Source organism: Macaca thibetana, chromosome 17 (assembly GCF_024542745.1).
Source record: "Macaca thibetana thibetana isolate TM-01 chromosome 17, ASM2454274v1, whole genome shotgun sequence".
Lineage (NCBI taxonomy): Eukaryota > Metazoa > Chordata > Mammalia > Primates > Cercopithecidae > Macaca > Macaca thibetana.
Genome location: NC_065594.1, coordinates 26,803,250 through 26,822,863, shown reverse-complemented (window position 1 = coordinate 26,822,863; position 19,614 = coordinate 26,803,250). Strand labels below are relative to the sequence as shown.

General features: G+C 44.0%; 2 protein-coding genes and 1 pseudogene across 4 annotated transcripts in view; 2 read left to right on the top strand and 1 right to left on the bottom strand.

Moving 5' to 3' along the window:
* The window catches only part of RB1 (RB transcriptional corepressor 1), a 175,546-nt gene extending 157,258 nt beyond the window's left edge, over nucleotides 1-18,288 (bottom strand). For 2 of the 3 annotated variants that reach the window (XM_050766265.1, XM_050766262.1), the window contains exons 1-2: nucleotides 17,954-18,288; nucleotides 14,588-14,714 (exon numbers count right to left, since the gene is read on the bottom strand). In XM_050766265.1, coding sequence (XP_050622222.1) covers nucleotides 14,588-14,714; nucleotides 17,954-18,090 — 264 coding nt within the window. In that variant the 5' untranslated portion in view covers nucleotides 18,091-18,288. Of the gene's footprint in view, nucleotides 1-1,948; nucleotides 2,135-14,587; nucleotides 14,715-17,953 lie in introns of those variants that run through there. The other variant, XM_050766263.1, reaches the window with a different exon arrangement.
* MED4 (mediator complex subunit 4) overlaps nucleotides 1-19,614 on the top strand; it is a 1,135,161-nt gene that overhangs the window by 880,537 nt on the left and 235,010 nt on the right. The gene's annotated exons all lie outside the window — the stretch shown is intronic.
* LOC126940798 (protein phosphatase 1 regulatory subunit 26-like) lies at nucleotides 1,403-7,466 on the top strand (annotated as a pseudogene).

Here is a 19,614-nt window from a genome sequence, read left to right as displayed (position 1 = left end):
TCTATTTGCAAATGACATTATTTTACATATAGAAAATCCTAAGGAATTCACTAAGAAACTATTGAAGCTAATAAACTAGTTCACCAAGTTTTCAGAGTACAAAATCAACATACAAAAATCACCTGTATTTCTATATACAGCTAAGTAATATGGAAACAACCTATGTGTCTGTCAACAGTCAAGTGGATAAACAAAATGTAATATATATAAACAATGGACTATTATTCAGTCATAAAAAGAAAGGTGATCCTGTCACTTGCCATAACACAGGTGGACATGGAGGCCATTACGCTAAATGAAATAAGCAGACACAGAAAGAAAATTATTGCATGATCTCATTTACATGTGGAATCTAAAAATAGGGGGTGTCACCAAAAACAAATGCAACAAAAACAAAACTAAGTAAATGGGACTTAAACTAAAAAGTTTCTGCATAGCAAAAGAAATAATTAACAGAGTAAACACACAACCCACACAATGGGAGAAAAATATTTACAAACTGTACATCCAACAAAGGATCCAGAATCTACAAGAAACTCAAGAAAATCAGCAAGGAGAAAACAAATAATCCCGTTAAAAAGTGGACAAACTAGGTGAATGGATTGGTTTTTTTGTTTTTGCTTTTGCAACACAGTTTCACTCCTGTCGTCCAGGCTGGAGTGCAATGGCAATCTTGGCTCACTGCAACCTCCGCCTCCTGGGTTCATGTCATTCTCCTGCCTCAGTCTAGAGAGTAGCTGGGATTACAGGCGCATGCCACTACGCCCAGCTAATTTTTGAATTTTTAGTAGACACAGAGTTTCACCATATTAGCCAGGCTGGTCTCGAACTCTTGACCTCAGGTGATCCACCCGCCTTGGCTTCCGAAAGTGCTAGGATTACAGACGTGAGCCACCGCGCCCGGCCGAACGGACATTTTTCAAAAGAAGATACACAAATGGCCAACAAACACGAAAAATACTCAACATCACCAATCACAAGGGAAATACCAATTAAAACCATAATGAGATACCACCTTATCACAGTCAGAATTAGCCTTATTAAAAAGTCAAAAAAGGGTGCGGGGCGGCGGCAGCGGCGCGCGCGGAGGCGGGGCCCGGGCGGAGGGCCTTGCGCCTCGTCACAGCGCGGGGGGTTGAGATGGACATGGAGGCCATTATGCTAAATGAAATAAGCAGACATGGAAAGAAAATTATTGCATGATCTCATTTATATGTGGAACATAAAAAAGGGGGTGTCACCAAAAGCAAATGCAACAAAAACAAAACTAAGTAAATGGGCCAGCCCGGGAGACCCCGGCCCGCCGCCTCACCGCTGGAGGACGAAAGCGCAGGCAGGGTCCCGGCGGCGCGTGGCAGGGGGCCGGGCCGAGTCAAAAGTCTATTTAAAAAGCGGTTAGAGGATGCCTCGGAGTGATAAAGACCTGATCCCTGGGGCGTTTGGGGACACTGGCTGCAGTTTCATCACAGTCGATCTGGACGCAAAGAGAATTTCAAGAGCTTGTTGGTCAGGTCAAGAATAAATCTATGCGAGATGTCGTCCTGTTCCTGGGTTTATAGTCGTCGTCCTTTTTAAACTGCAAAGAAGCATTTGCAGGCTTTATCTCATGGGCACCGCTTGCCAACCTTTTTTTTAATTTCTATTTTTTATTTTTTATTTTTTTGAGACGGAGTCTCGCTCTGTCACCCAGGCAGGAGAACGGTGGCGCGATCTCGGCTCACTGCAAGCTCCACCTCCCGGCTTCAAGCGATTCTCCAGCCTCAGCCTCACGAGGAGCTGGGACTACAGGCTCACACCACCACGCCGGCTAATTTTTGTATTATTAGTAGAGACGGGTTTTCACTGTGTTGGCCAGGCTGGTCTCAAACTCCTGACCTCGCGATCCGCCCGCCTCGGCCTCCCAAAGTGCTGTGATTACAGGCGTGAGCCACTGCACCCAGCCGCCAACCTTTTGAGGACATGAAGCTGGCAGAAAAATAAAGCGTCGTCCCTCTGCGCGTCCCTCCTCGTCTGCTAGAACGTTTCTCAGGAATGCTCCTCCAGGGATTGCTCCCCAGTCCTAATGGGAGGCCTTTGGCCCACCACGGAGCTTTAGGTTCCCTGGGTGCTTCTCGGAGGCTGACGAGGGCATGGAGAACGTGTCGGTGAGCGCACTGGTGCAGCACGCTGCAGCGCAACGGGGCTGCTCGGGGCACCAGCAGTGAGCGCGCTGCACTGAGAGGCCACAGGGCAGACGCCAAGCCAGCTGCCAAGCCCACCGTGCACAAGGAGTAGCCCGTATTGCCTGCCTGTGGTCTTGTTGCTGACTTTGACCCCACGGGGGAGAAGGAAACTGCAGACTTTGGCCCGTTGGTGCTAGATTAAGACAATGACGATTCCATGGACCGGAACATTGGGGAAGCCATCCAGGAGTACCTGAAGGCAAAGAGTGGAGCCGCACAGGCAGGGGCTGGCAGGGGCGAATCAGGCGCAGCCCAGCCTTCCAGGGCCACAGGCAGTGGCAGTAGATTTAAGCCAGAACCATCTCACGGCAGTGCCCCGACTTCCGTATGTCCCCCTGAAACTTGTACCTGGCTCAGGTGGTGGCCCTGGCAGCCCGGTGAGATCCAGTGAGGACTAGGGTTCCGCCTCCCCCGGCAGCGCGAGCAGCAACCACTCCTTTGAGCAGAGCATTAAGGCGAAAATAGAATAGTTTCTGAATGAGAAGAGACAGCATGCGAACCAAAAATGTGAGGGGTCAATAGATAAAAAACCAGACCCAAACGAAAATTCGACCAAGTCACTCTTGAAATCCCACCAAGAGTCAGCGGCAAAGGTGGCGCATCGGCAGGGTCTGATGGGCGCCCATAAGGAGTTCGCCTTTTGCAAACCTCCCGGGTTAGCAAAGGCGAACGTGCAGCCCTGAAGCCTCAAGTCCAAGATCACGACCAAGCAGGAGAACAAGGGCAGCCCAAACCCCTGCCGCCCTTCAGAAGCACCACAGAATAAAAGTGGGGTCAAGAGGAGCGCCGGTGCCCTGAGAAGAGGAAAGCGAGTCATGAGCTCGGCACAGGCGCCCGAAGCGTCCGACTCCAGCAGCAACGACGGCACTAAGGAGGCCATCCAGGTGTACTAGCTGCAGAAAACACGCAAGGAGGCCAACGGGGACCTGCCCCAGAGGGCCCAGCTCCGGGAGGAGAGAGGACGCCTGACCCTTCCGCACTACAGCACAAGCAGCGCCACAAAAAGTGCCTTGCGCGAGACCCACAGAAAAACACCCAGCTAGAGGAAGCCAGTGGCCACCAAGGCCACAGACCCCTGCCCGGGACGCCTGGACGCTGAGCATTCCCCACAAGCTCCCGAAGAAAACCAAAGCTCCGCCTCCAGCGAGCCCGGCTTCCAGGAGCGAGTTTGTAGAACGGTCCTCGTGCCAGGCAGACATGTCCGCTGAAGTGACGTGCGCGGAAGCAATCCTGGGCATTTCCAAGACTAGCCTGCCAGACCCGTGTAAGGCAGCAACAGGTCCCTATCTGCAAGCCCACTCTTCTACTCCCCGAACGTGCCTTCCCACTCTGACGGCGACAGTAGCTCCGTGGACAGCGACGACAGCATCAATCAGGAAATCCAGACGTTTTGAACCTCAAGGCACATTTGGGGAGTTTGCTGACCAGAGGTGAGAGCTGCTCGCAGGCTGCCCAGGGCCCACTTTCACCGCCTGGCCCCAACAGCCAGACCAGTGGCCCCAAGGCCCCTCTCTCTAAAACACCGGACCCACCTCTGAGCTGCAAAAGGAAACGTAGAGGCGGCAGCCACGCCGTGAGGCCATCCACGCCCAAGAAAACGCGGGAGGTGGTGAAAGATGGTGGCCAGGATGCCGACCACAGCCAGGTGTGAGCCGAGCCGGGCCATGAGAGGCGGGACCTGCCCGTCCAGGGCAAAGCCAACAAGGTCCTGGGAGGGGAGGGCGCAGCCAGGGGGCCCGGCGACACTCGCATGACGCAGGGCCAGGGTAAGACAGATGAAGCGAGGCGTCTGGACGACAAGGAGAGCTCCAAAGACAAGAGCAGCTCCCTGGACAGTGACGAGGACCTGGACACGGCCATCAGGGACTTAAGGTCCAAGTGAAAGCTCAAGAAGCGTTGCAAGGAGCCCAGGGCTGCGTGCAGGAAGAAGGTCAGGTTCAGCACTGCCCAGACGCACTTCCTGGAGCAGCTGGGCGGGCTCTGGAGAGACTGGAAAGACCGAAGCCCGCCAGTGCTTAACAGCTGACTCTCCAAGTCCACGAGAGACAGCGGCGAGGGCCCAGGGAAGAAACCTCCCAGTGTCTGTGGCAGTATGGCAGAGAGGAAGAAGCAGGAGGGCGCCAGGAGCCAGGACACGGCCCCAGCCTTCCGAGTGAGGGGACCCGCCTCTGCCTCCACCTCTGAAGGGAATCCATTCCCCAGGGAATGCCAGGGTCCGGCTCCCAGCCCCGGCTCGCTGTCTCACGACAGCAGTTCAGTGGACAGTGACGATAGCATCGAACTGTAGATTAGTAAGTTTTTGGCGGAAAAGGCCAAGGAGTCTGAGCAGTTATGAAGTTCAGGCAGAGGGCCCTGCTGCTTTCGGGACTGGGGGCTCATTCAGGCCAGACTTGCTGGGCAGGAAGGAGCCGGCCCCACCGCCTGGCGTATGCACGCGGAGCCAGAGGGACAGGGGGTCCTACAGCCAGCAGAAGGGCCGTGAGGTGCAGAAAGCGCTGGAGCACAGGGCGCAGCCGGCCTGTTCAGCCAGGGCGGGCAGGGGCTCCCCGCTGCCCCGGCCCAAGGGGATCTAGCACCACCGAGGAGCACCACTGGCAGTGTCTCCGCCAAGGGGCTCTCAGAGAGCAGGAGAAATGTTTACATTCAGAAAGACCAGAGCTCACAAAGGGCCGAGAATGCTGCCAAAAGTGCTTTTGGTCAGCTGCCCAGCAGTGCCACAGCGGGCACCGAGGCAAGAGGTGCTGGGGGGACCTTTCACTTGGGCTGCGGGAGCCGGGGCTTCCTCACCCACAGCCAGGAAGCTGAGAGGGACTCTGGAGCCCAGATCGACGACACCCTGCCCTGGAGTGACTTCACCCTCCGGAGCCTATAGGCTGCGCTCTGAAGGTAGAGATGCGGAGTAGAGGCGGGGCGTCGGGAGCGGAAAAACCAAGGGTTCCGAGGGCCCCGCCCGGGGCCTGCCCAGCCTACCTCTTGCGGGCTTCTCCCCGTGCGGTCCACCCAGCTCTTCCATTTTGGAAAGGGTGTCTCCCGGGGGTGCAGGCAGGCCGGCCTCTTCAGCCCCCACATGAGGCTGCCTCTGCAGGGCGCGTCCTTCTCGGCCTTCAGGGAGGCCCAGGCCGAGCCCAGCCTGGGAGGGGAGGAACTCGGGCTCAGAGGAAAGTATTTTAGACCTGAGGTATTGACGAAGGGTCACCGATAGGGACGACCAGGACCAGGACGCCTTGGACGGGGACGCCTTGGGCAGTGACTTCAGCGACACTCCGCGCACGGAGGGCAGTGGCAGCAGCTCAGCAATGAAGGTCTAAGCCCTCGAGTTGTGGGTTCGTGTCCCGGTTTCCGTGCATTTGTGGAAAGGGGCATATCTGTGCGTGTATCCGTGTGTATGTGTGACGGTTCTGTGGTTGCAGGGAGGGGAAACAGGAGTCCCTTATACATAGCCCTGTATAGACGTACACCAACATGAAACAATGCTTTTATTTAACAGATGTGTCCTGGTAAATATGATTTTTGTAGCTATCTGTAAATTATTTAAAGTGAGGTAAAAAATATTTTTAGAAAATACTGTTGTTCAGTTTTGTAGGGTGTTTCTAACTGCTGTTTTCTGTGTTCTGCATACAAGTCTTAGATTAGAAAACATTTGGTTCTTATCATCGCAGCCAAGTTCACAGACTCTGATGTTTTTTGGTTGTTTGCTGGTGACAACGTCCATCGGTGACAGCAGTGGTAGCCTGAGGAAGGCCAAGCTACCCTCCCCGGGAATCTCTCAGATGCCCGAAGGTATCTGTCGGGAAGCTCGCGGGACAGCATTTTTTATACAGAGGACATCCCTGCCCCCTTGCCGCTCCCTGGTCCTTGGAGGCCAGAGCACATTTGAAAACTGCAGTCACAGCCGTCCCCTGAAAAACGATTTGAAGCACAATGGCCAGCAAGCACGTGAGGGCTCCCTGTTGCATGTGAAATCCCCCGCGGATGTCAGTAGCAGCTGCTCTGCAGCTCAGCCCTGGGCCTGGGTGGATTCATGTCCAATCTTTTTCAATTACTAGATGATTCTAATGTCTAAATAAACCCCTTTTTGTATGGAAAATAAAGTAAAAAAAAAAATAGATGTTGGTGAGGATGCAGTGAAAAGGGAATGCTTATACACTGTTGGTGGAAATGTAAATTAGCACAACCTCTATGGAAAATAGTATGAGGATTTCTCAAAGAACTAGAAGCAGCAACCATTCAATCCAGCAATCCCACTACTGGGTATCTACCCCAAATAAAAGAAGTCATAATATCAAAAAGAGACCTCCACTTGTTTACTGCAGCATCATAATTCACAACTGCAAAAGTATGGAATCAACCTAAGTTCCCATCAACTGATTAGTGGATAAAGAAAGTGTGGTATATATCTCAACAAACTAGGCATTGAAGGAACATACGTCAAAATAGGAAGAGCCATCTATGACAAATCCACAGCCAACATCATACTTAAGAGGCAAAAGTTGAAAGCGTTCCCCTTGAAAGGCAAAACAAAACAAGGATGCTCTCTCACCACTCCTATTCAACATAGTATTGGAAGTCCTAGCCACAACAATCAGACAAGAGAAGGAAATAAAGAGCATCCAAATAGGAAAAAAGGAAATCAAACTATTCCTGTTTGCAGATGATGATTCTATACCTAGAAAAATCCCATAGTCTCTGCTCAAAAGTTCCCTCAGCTGATAAGCAAAGTTTCAGGATATAAAATCAATGTACAAAAATCACTAGCATTCCTATGCACCAACACCACCCAAGCTGAGAGCCAAATCAAGAATGCAACCCATTCACAATAGCCACAATAAAGAATAAAATATCTAGGAATACAGCTAACTAGGGAGGTGAAAACTCTCTACAAGAAACACTGCTCAAATACATCAGAGATGACACGAACAAATAGAAAAACATTCCATGCTCATGGATAAGAAGAATCGATATCATTAAAATGGCCACACTGCCTAAAGCAATTTACAGATTCAATGCTGTTCCTATCAGACTACCAATGACATTCTTCACAGAATTAGGAAAAAGAAAAAAAAAAATTTTTTTTAATTCATATGGAACCAAAAAAAAGCCTGAATGTCCAAGGCAATCCTACACAAAAAGAACAAAGCTAGAGGCATCACATTACCCAATTTCATCCTTTTAAAAGATGTAGTACAAAGGATATGAACTAGCAAATACATAGGACAAACAAGTCCAGAAATCTAATGTACAACATGAGGACTATAATAAATAAAATGGTATTGTATTAGAGATTTTTGTTAAATACATAGATTTTAGCTCCTTTTTTTTTTTTTTTTTTTTTTTTTGCCAAGGCTGGAGTGCAGTGGCGCGACTTCAGCTCACTGCAACCTCCGCCTCCCGGGTTCAGGTGATTCTCCTGCCTCAGCCTCCACAGTAGCTGGGACTACAGGTGCCACCACCACACCCGGCTAATTTTTTGTATTTTTAGTAGAGACAGGATTTCACCATGTTGGTCAGGCTGGTCTCAAACTCCTGACCTCAAGTGATCCACCCACCTCGGCCTCCCAAAGTGCTGAGATTATAGGCATGAGCCTCCACGCCTGACTGATTTTAGCTGCTCTTATCCAAAAAAATTAGATGTTATTTCTATCCAGCTACAATGAATAAGCCAAAAAGGAAAGAAAACAATTCCATTTATAATAGTATCACCAAGAATAAATATTTAGAAATAATTTTCAACTATAAGATTTATACTCTGAAAACTAAAAACACTGTTGAAAGAAATTAAAGACTTAAATGAAAAGACATTCCATATGCGCATATCTGAAAACTTTGTGTTGTTAAGATGGCAATATTCCCCAAATTGATCTACAGATCCAACATAATCCCTATCAAAATCCCAGCTGCCTTTTTTTAACAGAAATTGACAACTTGATCCTAAAAATTCACATGGAAATTCAAGCACCAAGAGTAACCAAAGTAATCTTGAAAAAGAAAATCAAAGTTGGAGAACTCACACTTCCATATTTCAAAACATACTACAAAGCTATAATAATCAAAATAGCATGGTACTATCATAAGAATAAACATACAGAGCAATGGAATAGAACTGAGACTCCAGAAATAAACCCTGGCTTTTATAGTCAACTGATTTTCAATAAGGGCACCAAAACAATTCAGTGAAGAAGGAATAGTCTTTTCCATAAGTGGTGCAGGGACAACTGGATATCCACATTCAATAGACTGGAGTTAGACCTCTTCCTCACATCATACACAAAAATTAACTCAAAAAAAAAAAACAACAAAAAAAAAACCCAAGACTTACAAGTAAGACCTAAAAATCATATGACTCTTAGAAGAGAGCATAGAATAAGTCATCATGACCTTGGGTTAGTCACGGCCTTCTTAGATACAGCATGAAAAGCCCAAGCAACCGAACAACAACAACAACAACAACAAAAAACAAATAGAAAACTAGACTTCATCAAAATTAAAATCCTACGCTCCAAATGACATCATCAAGAAAGTGAAAAGGCAACTCACAGAATGGGGGGAAGTCTGAAAATAATATATCTTATAAGAGACATGCATAAAGAAGAAGCTTTAACTGCGTCTTAAAAACAGAATTTAGGCTAAAGGAAAAAAGAAGGGTATTCCAAAAAAAGGGGGAGACAGCATGAATATAAATACTAAGGGAGGAGAACACAGGCATTGGGGGCCATCAATGGAAATAAAAAATAAGACTGGAAGGAAGGTTAAAGCACAGACTATGGAGAACTACAAACACTGAGACAGTTTGGACTTTACTTCTTCATAATGGTGGTGGGAGCATGGGCGGGTGTTACAATGGAGGCTATTGAGAGTGGGTTGTAACAATGAAAAATAAATTTTAAAGCAAAAGGGGCAAACTGTAAACCAGTCTTTTCTAAAACTCAGGCACAGGATGGATGAGATGGAGAAAACAAGAGACTAGTCAGAAAGAGGCACTAAAACATGCATTTAAAAATGCCCAAGTCAATGACATAAGCTTCCACCTTCTGAAATTAAAAAAATAAAAAGGAAACTAAAACCAAAGCAAACAGTAAAAACCAAGCACTGCTGGTAAGAGAAAGGAAGGGACAGATGTGAGAGGCAATGCAAAAAGATAACTTGAGACTGAATGGATAGGTTTAAAATAGGAGTCTGGCATAGTTTTAATTAGTCCTATGGATAGACAATATCAGGGCAAACCTGTAAAGGAAGCAAATGGTAATGTAAAATTCCACTTCTTCCTAGAATGCAGAAAGCTGCAGAGTATTGCTCCCACCCTCACAACAAGAACAAGCCAGATAAGGAATAAAAACATAACCTTTCTTGAAATCAACATATCCTTTGCTTATATTTCAGATTAGTTTCCCCTAAAAAAAGGAACCTCCAGTGAGAGAAAAGATATAAATAATGGCTCATCTGTGGCACAGCATGAAAGGAAGAGACACAGGGAACCCTAACAAAAGTAAAAAGTATTCAGCTAAAAATTTTTAATGAATGCTGATTACAAAACAACAAAAATCCATTTAAATATAAAAAATAAACAGGTTAAAATCAAAATGAAGGTAAAAGATATATAATGTAAACAGTGATCACAAGAAAAGTGGAATGGATATGTGGACACTGCAGAACAAAAGATACAAATTTGGATAAAAAAGCACACTGCATAATGATAAAGGTACCAATTTACCTAGAAGGCATAAAAATTCTAAACTTGTATGCACCCAAGAATAAAGCTTTAAAATACACTAATAAAGGCCAGGTGTGGTGGCTCATGCCTGTAATGCCAGCACTTTGGGAGGCCGAGGAGGGCAGATCACGAGGTCAGGAGTTCAAGACCAGCCTGACCAACACAGTGAAACCCCGTCTCTACTAAAAATACAAAAATTAGCCGGGTATGGTGGCACATGCCTATAATCCCAGGTACTCAGGAGGCTGAGGCAGGAGAATCGCTTGAACCCGGAAGGCGGAGGTTGCAGTGAGCCAAGATCATGCCACACACTCCAGCCGGGGTGACAGAGCAAGACTCTCTCAAAATAAAATAAAATAAAATAAAATAAAAAATACATTAATAAAAAACAGAATTTAAAAAGGCCATTCTAATTATAGTTGGAAGCTTCATATTTCTCCCTCAATAATTAGTAAAATACACAGAATGAAAATCAGTAAGGATATGGATGACCTACTGTACCTTTTCTATGTATAGATACACAAATACTTACCATTGTGTTACAATTGCCTACAATGTTCAGTACAGTAACATGCTGTACACGTTTGCAGACTAGGAGCAACAGGCTATATACCACACAACGTAGGTGTGTCATAGGCCATACCATCCAGGTTTGTGTAAGTACATGCTATGATGTTCACACAACAATGAAATCACCTAAGGACACATTTCTCAGATGTGTCCCCATTGTTAAACAACACATGACTGTATTTATTTAAAATATAACCACCATATCACAAAAATAAGTGGCTCTATCAAGGGCAATATATCCCAAAGCTCTTTGAGATATGTGTATACCCATATATTTCATATACATATATACGTATGTATAACAAAAAGCCTATGAGGTTCATATTCAGGCATTATTTCTGCCTTACAGGTTAGCAAACTGAGACTCACAGAATTAACCAATTTGCCTAAAATCATATAGCTACAATATAATTACAACCAAAGTTTTCTGCCTTGAGGTCCAAGGCATTTTCCATTCTACCACACTGCCAATGAAGATGCAGAAAGTACACCAAAATTCTAACAGCTGATTCACCTTAAGTCACAATATGAACAGCACCTTAGCCAATTTCTTAATGGAAAGTCCTATTCATATGCTATAAGCAGCATGAACACAATCTAACCTTATGAACAAAGTTAATCTTTATTATTACACTTCACTAAATATTTATTTTAAAAAAAAAAACATTTTTCTAGACAAAATACCACAAACTTTAAAGGGATTAATACATGCTTTCATGTATGCATAAACAACTTTTCTGACTCTAAAGTACTTAAAAATAAGAGTTTTAACAAACATACTGCATCAAAATCACAACAATGCATTTAAAATTATAACCATTTTATACTGATATCCTAAATTCTCCAAAAAAATTACATTAATGATAAAATTTTCTGGGGTATTTCTTAAGTAAAATTATTCTGTTTCCAAGACCTAATATGCACACTCATTGACTCTAATAAGAGCTTTATATGCATTAATTTATTTAATCTGCACAATAACTCCAAGATCCAGAAATTATTGTCAGTCCCTTTTACAGATAAGAAAACTAAGGCTTGAGAATTGTAGATAACATGTTCAGGATAATGGAGTTAGAACATGGTATATCTGTTTGACTCTTAATCCTTGCTCTTAACCCATCCTCTATCCCAATAAACATCACCTACTTTCTATTGTTAAAAAGGGGCTTCCTTTTTTGACAATATTCCTCCTCTTGTTTCAAAGAAGACAGACAACTGCCACTAGAATAGCTGCACTGGAAACATATTCATTCTGTCATTACATGTGCCTCTTAGAACACACTCTATCACATTCTCCCTTAGATATTATTATATAAATGAACATCAAATTCTCAGGCCAACCCTCAAAAACTTAACTGTCACTTAAAATCATATTTCAAGGAAAAGTCTGTTGATTTATAACACAACAACAGGACATCATCTTCTGTTATACCCTTCAAAAGCATACCTCAAATCCCAAAAGTAACAAGAAATTCCTTTCTTACCTTCCTCCAGTACCTAGCCATAAATAATTTCACACATCCTAGTCCCCATCATGAGCTCCATTAGGAAATAAGATTTAAATTGGGCCAGTTCCCAGGGAAGGTAGAGACAAAGCCAGGATGAAAAAAGGGTAATAAAGCAGTAATATTTGCTTAAATATGTATTCAATTCTGAAGCTCAAAAGAGCCTCTACTGTTAAAACTATTATTTTTATAGTTTAGTACAAAAAAAATAAGTTATGTGAACTAGGCTGGAAACCTAACTACTATATCAAACTTACAAACAGATTTGGAACACAATGCACTTATAAATTGAAAACTACAGTATGTATACTCACTAATACTCTCTATAATCAGCTATCCCAAAATTTCTGAACACCAAAAATCTAGTATTTTAGGAAGAGAAAAGTGAAGGAGCTCTGATTCCATTTAATTGTATATGCACAAAAACAGCTTTGTACATGAAGTACCCAAGTCAGTTAAAATATACACTAGATGCCTGGGGATTATAATACCCAAGTCATACATTCAAGATACTTCAGTATTCCTTTCTTTTTAGATAAGAAATGTGAGACTATGTTCAATTCTTTGGAAATTATGACACTTGTTTTCTCCTTTTTACTGCCAGAGATTTTATTTAATGGTTTTAAACACTTTTCTTATGGGACATACATAAACACATTCTGCTGTGTTAATCAGATCAGTAAAAACATATATACTTTTATACTACTATTTTGAGAAAGTAAATTCATTAAAAGTATCTGTCCGAAGTGTAATCTACCAATAATCATCAAGAGTCATAAAAATGTTCATAGCTTTTGATTTAGAAATTCATCTTATACGAATTTATTCTAATAAAATAATCAGAGATTCATTCATTAATTTATTTAACAAATTATCAAGGACTCACTTTGTGCCAGGCATTAGTCTTACGAATACAAATGTTTATTACATTATTTTATAGCATCAAAACGTTGGAAAAAACCCAAATATCCAGTAAGAGTTAACAAATTAAAATATATCCAATAGCTAAAATATTATACTATCACTAGAAACTATATTACAAAAAAATTTAATAACATAAGAAAATGCTCATATGAGAAAAAAACAGGAAAATACAAAACTATGTGTAACTACATGTAACTACATAACTACATGTATAATCTCAAATTTATATTTGAGATCTTATTTCCTAGGGACCTTGGTCAAGTTACTCAACCTCACTCTACTCGGTGTCTTCATCTGTAAAAATAAAGATTTTATATTTCATATCTCAATGGTTTTTAAACGAGTTATTTGTAGATTTGTAAAGTTGATTGTTTTGTGTGTGTGTGTTTTTTTTTTTGAGATGGAGTCTTCTCTGTTGCCCAGTCTGGAGTGCAGTGGCATGATCACAGCTCACTGCAAGCTCTGCCTCCTGGGTTCAAGCGATTCTCCTGCCGCACCCTCCCAAGTAGCTGGGATTACAGGCATCTGCCACTATGCCTGGCTAATTTTTTTATTTTTAGTAGAGATGGGGTTTCACCATGTTGGCCAGGCTGGTCTTCAACTCCTGACCTCAAGTGATCACCCACCTCAGCCTCACAAAGTGCTGGGATTACAGGTTTGAGCCACCACGCCCAGCCTTATTTTTGTTTGTTTATTTATTTATTTATTTATTTTGCAACAGGGTCTTCTTCTGTTGCCCAGGCTGGAGTGCAGTGGTGCGATCTTGGCTTACTGTAACCTCCGCGTCCCAGGTTCAAATGATCCTCCCACCTCAGCCTCCCAAGTAGCTGGGACTACAGGCACACGCCACCATGCCCGGCTATGTAAAGTTCTTATACTATTGCCCCAGTACATATAAAACTCTAGTAATTATTTGCTGCTTTTATTAAACATATACATTTATACATATGCAAAGAAAAACATGAAAGGAATATATCAAAATATTTTCAAGATCCTGAATTCTAACAAAACTAATTCTGAGTCAATCAGGAAATCTGAACACTGATTGCATATTAGAAGGTATAAAAATTATTTTATAAGGTATGGCAGTGTTTTTTAAAAGTCCTTGTATTATAGTGAATAAAATATAACTAAGACCTGCTTTAAAATAGTTTGGTGGGAGGCATATATGGAGGGATTTTTTTCAAACTTTTTTTTTTTTTTTTTTGAGACGGAGTCTCGCTCTGTTGCCAGGCTGGAGTACAGTGGCACAATCTCCGCTCACTGTAACCTCCACCTCCTGGGTTCAAGCAATTCTCCTGCCTCAGCCTCCCAAATAGCTGGGACGACAGGCGCACACCACCACACCCTGCTAATTTTTTTTTTGTATTTTAGTAGAGACAGGGTTTCACCATGTTGCCCAGGCTGGTCTCAAACTCCTGAGCTCAGGCAATCTGCCTGCCTCGGCCTCCCACAGTGCTAGGATTACAGGCGTGAGCCACCGTGCCCAGCCTCAAACATTTTTAATGTTAGCAGAGGTAAATTTCCTCTGGATAGTGAAATTATTATTAGCTTTTATTGTCTTTATATTCTTCTATCTTTCAATTTTTATATAGTGATGTGAAGTTGTTTTTAAAATGAGAAAAAAAAATTTCAAAACATTTTAAGAAAATCCTTACCAACACTCCATCCACAGATGAAACTTTCTCCCAAGTTAACCAAGCTCTCTCTCTGACATGATCTGGTATCTTTAATTTCTGACATAACGCAGTAAAATCAGGTTCTTCGGTTTCTTCAAACTCAAGCCTACCAAATGAAAATAATCATATAATTGGCATATACTTATAAGTCAAATTGATTCAGTACACACTTGTTTCAATAGTTTGCACATAACACTACTGTGAAAGAGAACATTATTAAATACTTTAAGATCTTATTTTATCATAGAAAAAATTACACTTCAAATTTAAACATGATTATCTTTTTCATGGTCATTCCAAAACAAGGATACCACACAGTGAAAAATATTTGCTTGCATGGTAAGTCAAATATACTTCAGAGCAGCAAAACACTTCTGTGAAGGAAAATAAATGTAACAGCTAAAGCTGTTTGGGAAAATAGGACAAAGATAACAAGAAGATAAAAACCCATAGATAATATTATACAATTCAACACCAGTAACTTTGTTAAGCTGTAGTCTACTCTTATCAATGTTTCACATAACCTCCCTACTAGCACATCTTACATGATGTGACTGCTTATTTTTGTCCTTTCTCCTTAACAAAGACAAGCATTCAATAAATTCTTGTTGGCTAATTCCTTTTCATTCATCTAATTTCTATGTGACATCTAATAATAAGAATAGTACGAAGAATAATTCATAATTCTTGAGTATTTACTATGATCCTATAGAAAGTACCTTAAACATATGGTTTCACTGAATCCTGACATCAGCCCTTTTAGATAAGTATTCTCATCTGTAAAAGTAGACATTTACAGATGTGTGTCAAATCAGAGAAGTTAAAGAACTTACCTGAGGTCTCAGCCGGTAAGAGGTAAACCACCATGTGAGCCTAACAATCTAACTCTATAATCCATGCCCTTGACCACTATTCTAGATTGCCAATTCCTCCTTCAAAACATAATTCGTTGTTTTTTTTTTTCTTGTTTTGAAATAGGGTTTCACTCTGTCATCCAGGCTGGGGTGCAGTGGTGAAATCATGGCTGACTGCAGCCTCAAACTCCTGGGCTCAAGGGATCCTCCCACCTCAGCCTCCTAAGTAGATGTGCTTACAGGCGTGCCACAGCGACTGGATAATTTTTTTTTTAATTTTTTTGTAGAGACAGTGTCTTGTTTTGCTGCCCAGGCTCCTCTCAAACTCCTGGCCTCAAGTGATCTTCCCACCTTAGCCTCCCAAAGTGCTGGCATTACAGGCGTGAGCCAACATGCCTGGTCAACTTTTTTGTTTGTTTTTTAAGACTGGGGTCTTGCTTTGTTGCCCAGGCTGGCCTCCAACTCCCAAGCTCAAGCAATCCTCCTGCCTCAGCCTCCTGAGTAGCATGGACTACAGCTACATGCCCTCATGCCCAGCTGGAAACATGATTAACCTTTGATTATTTCAACAATGAATGTGGTATGCTGTTCCTAGTGACACTTTCCCTTCCAGCTACATTACTTAGGCCAGAGATAAGGCAACAGAAATAAGATCTCAACTCTCAAATTAGGAATGGAATCTGTCACTGGAAGTGCAGTTGGACTGAGCCCTGATTCCATCTCCAGGCAAGATGCTCAGCATCAGACTGCACGGCAATGGTTCTACCCTTGCTGGTTAATTTATAGAGTTCAATTGTCTATGTTAATGAAACCCTTTGTGGGTAAGGATAATCAAGAACAGACTGTATCTTGTATGGATCTGACTTATAAGATAATTTTTTTATAGTTCCATTACTTAAAATATATAAAATAATGAGTTAAAAAATGAAAGAAACAGTCCTCTTTTTTCCAAGCAGTGGTCAGAACGTCAATATTCCTGGTTACCCTACATTAGAGTATGCTTCTAAAGCTGTGTGCATAACATGGAATTCTTTAGAGTAGCCATTACTGCATTTTCCAAAGGGAAATTTGCAAGAATTGGATACATCAGAATTTAATCAGAAACTAAAGTCATGTCTTTTCCCAGAACATGCCCCAGACGTGGTTTTTAATTTTTTGTTGTTGTTGTTTTGGTTTTTTAACAAATATGGTTTTTAACTGACCTATAAGACAGTCCATTTAAATATATAAATTTTTAATAGCCTTCCACGGGCCATTTCCTAAATCCCACTTCAATCTTTTCTGCCGTTAATTCTGTTAGTGTCTGCCGAGTGGAAAGAAATGGGTGAGGGTGAAAGGATTTGGTGATGGGCAAGAATAGGGGAGAAAATAGTGAAAAACAGAAACAAGTCCCATTCCCCCTGCAATGAACTTGTAATCTCAAAGTAGAACCAGTGCTGACAATAATAATGACAATTACGCTCTTTCAGTCATAGCTATTTAACCATAAAGTAGTACAATCAAGAAAAGTAAGATGATGCAATACAATAAATACTTCCCTTCAAGTTCTAGTGCATTCGCATGGACTTGCTTAAATTTAGATTCCATTTAATAAGGGAAAACGAAAATTTCCATTTGAGCACAGAACCACTAATTTTGTGCCAAAAACAAAGGCAAAAAGACGGGACACCAGGATCGTTGCTGGTTCAAAGTCAAAAGGCAAAATGGAAGTAATAATGAGACAAGCTGAAGCCGACTAACACGCAAGAAGAGTTCATCCAACAGAAAAAAAAAAAGTTTAGAAACTTTCAAGCACTTCTGGTAAACGTCTCAAGAAAGTTCTGCCCATGTATCAGTTCCTCTAAAGAGTTACATTCCATCAATCACTACAGATGGCTTTGAGTCCCCAAGGCCTCGATGCATTATTGTTCTAAGGAGAAGCCGCAAGGCTCCTGAGCCGAGTATCCTGCAGGCAATGGACACTCAGGACCCTGTGCTTCTTGTCCAAGGCTTTCTGGTTGGCCTCTCCCACGAATGGAGTTCAGATGCAGTGCACGCCCAGAAGAAAATACTTCCCAACTGTTGCATCGCGTGAGACCAAAACTGAAAGTCAGACGACCACCGGAGTACTCCAGTTCTCAACCGGTGAAGAACTCTCCCACAGACACCATTTTTGTATTTTTATTTTTCATTTTTTTGCGTCTGATGGACGCTCGCAACGACCCTCTGCCTCTGAGCCTCACAAGAGGGAACTGCACCTGTCACTTCGTTCAGGACCCTAGACCCACCCGCCCGACACGTGTCAAGTTAAAGCCAAGACCCCTCGCCCACAACCCCAAAATCCTGTCACCATTCTGCAGACGCTCCGCGGTGGCGGGGGGCAGGGAGGGCGTCTCCTCACGCCGGGACCCGGCCCCCGGCGAGGACGCGTCCCGCCGAGCAGCCTTGGCGCCAGCCCTACGCACACGGGGCGCCCTTCCCGCGTGAGGCGGCGGCGGCTCTGCTCGCTCACCTGACCAGAGGCAGGTCCTCCGGACCGCTGTCCTGCTCTGGGTCCTCCTCAGGAGGGGGTGGCGGCGGCGGTGCCGGGGGTTCCGCGGCAGCGGCGGCGGCGGCGGCGGCCGTTTTTCGGGGGGTTTTGGGCGGCATGACGCCTTACCGAGGCGGGAGCCAGCGAGCTGTGGAGGAGAGCCGGGGAGGGCGAAGCGCGCGCACGTCGGGGCACGCCCCGTCCTCTCCTGACTCCCGTTACAAAAATAATTTCAACGTCCCCTGAGAAAAACCGGACGCGCCTTCCCCCGCCCGGCAACTGAGCGCCGCGTCCAACCGCGGGAAAACGTCACTTCCGCCCGCGGCGTCACGTCCGCGAGGCTCCCGGGCCCGCCGGCGTTTGTGGGGAACTGGGGCGCTGGTCGGTTCGCGGGCTGGGACGCTAGATGGGAAGGGATAAACTGGGAAACCTGGCGTGGGTCCAGGAGCCTTCCCAGAAGCATCCGGCGCAGCCCGGACGTGTTTCTACCCGGAACCACCCCCTCCAAGCCGAGCTGCCCTTAACTGGGCTATACAAAGAGTCTGGCGGGTGACTGTGGGCCGTATCCCTATCCCGGGGTCTGATAGGGAAGACGCTCGGGCCCCGCAGGTAGTATCTGGCTAGTGCAGCCTCGGCGGGCGCACCGCTCTCCTTCTCTGGGCGGCGCCCGCCCTCTCATCCCGCTTAATCCGTTTTGCAAACTCGGCCAAAACAAAAAGAAACTTGGAGCGCTAGTAGATGCTGAACTTTACCAGTCACTAGAAGATACAAAATGTTAGACAGTTGCTGGCCTTTTGGGGGATCACTGGTTAGGGAAAGGAAGGGAGGGAGCTGTGGGGAATGAACGGATAGTAGTGTAATAAAAGATGATAGTGGTGTAAAAACGGGAAGCACCGTGGAAAAGTCTAAGGAAGATTTTCAGGGGAGCAGTAGCTGTTGAATAGAAGTTTGTCAGGCAGGCCTGACATTTACTGTGTACCAGGAACTGTGCTGGCCACCTTACATAATTATCTTATTTAATCCCCAGGAAGAGCCTTTTTTTTTTTTTTTTTTTTTAACTTTAAGTTCCAGGATACAGATGCAGAACGTGTAGGTTTGTTACATAGACATACGTATGCCATGGAGGTTTGCTGCACCTATCAACCCGTCATCTAGGTGTTAAGCCCCGCATGCATGTAGCTAAGAAACAGCCCTTTCAAATGGGTAGTATTAGCTAGTCTAGCTTGCAGATGAGGAAACAGGCTCAGAGGAGGTAATTAATTTGTCCAATACCAGGGCAGATGGGTAGCAGAGGATTTGAACTCAACTCTATTTGATTCCACTTGTCCATTACATTATGTTGATGAAGAAAACAGTGACAGAGAAGGAGCATGTGCAAAGCCACAAAGACATCAGAAAAGAGCTTGCTGGGACTACCACCATCAAACATTGGCTTAAAGCTCTATCACTTCTATGTCTTGGTATTTATATCAATAGATTATCTAGTTTGAGTATGTGTTTTCTTCTCTTTGGCAGACACTGTTATTGCTCACTCTGAACTCACCAACTGAGAAGGAATGAGATTGTTTGTGCTGTGAATAAAATACAGTTGTGCTCTGATGTAAATCCACTCATCCTGGAGTAGCTGAGCAAGGTCTAAGGCG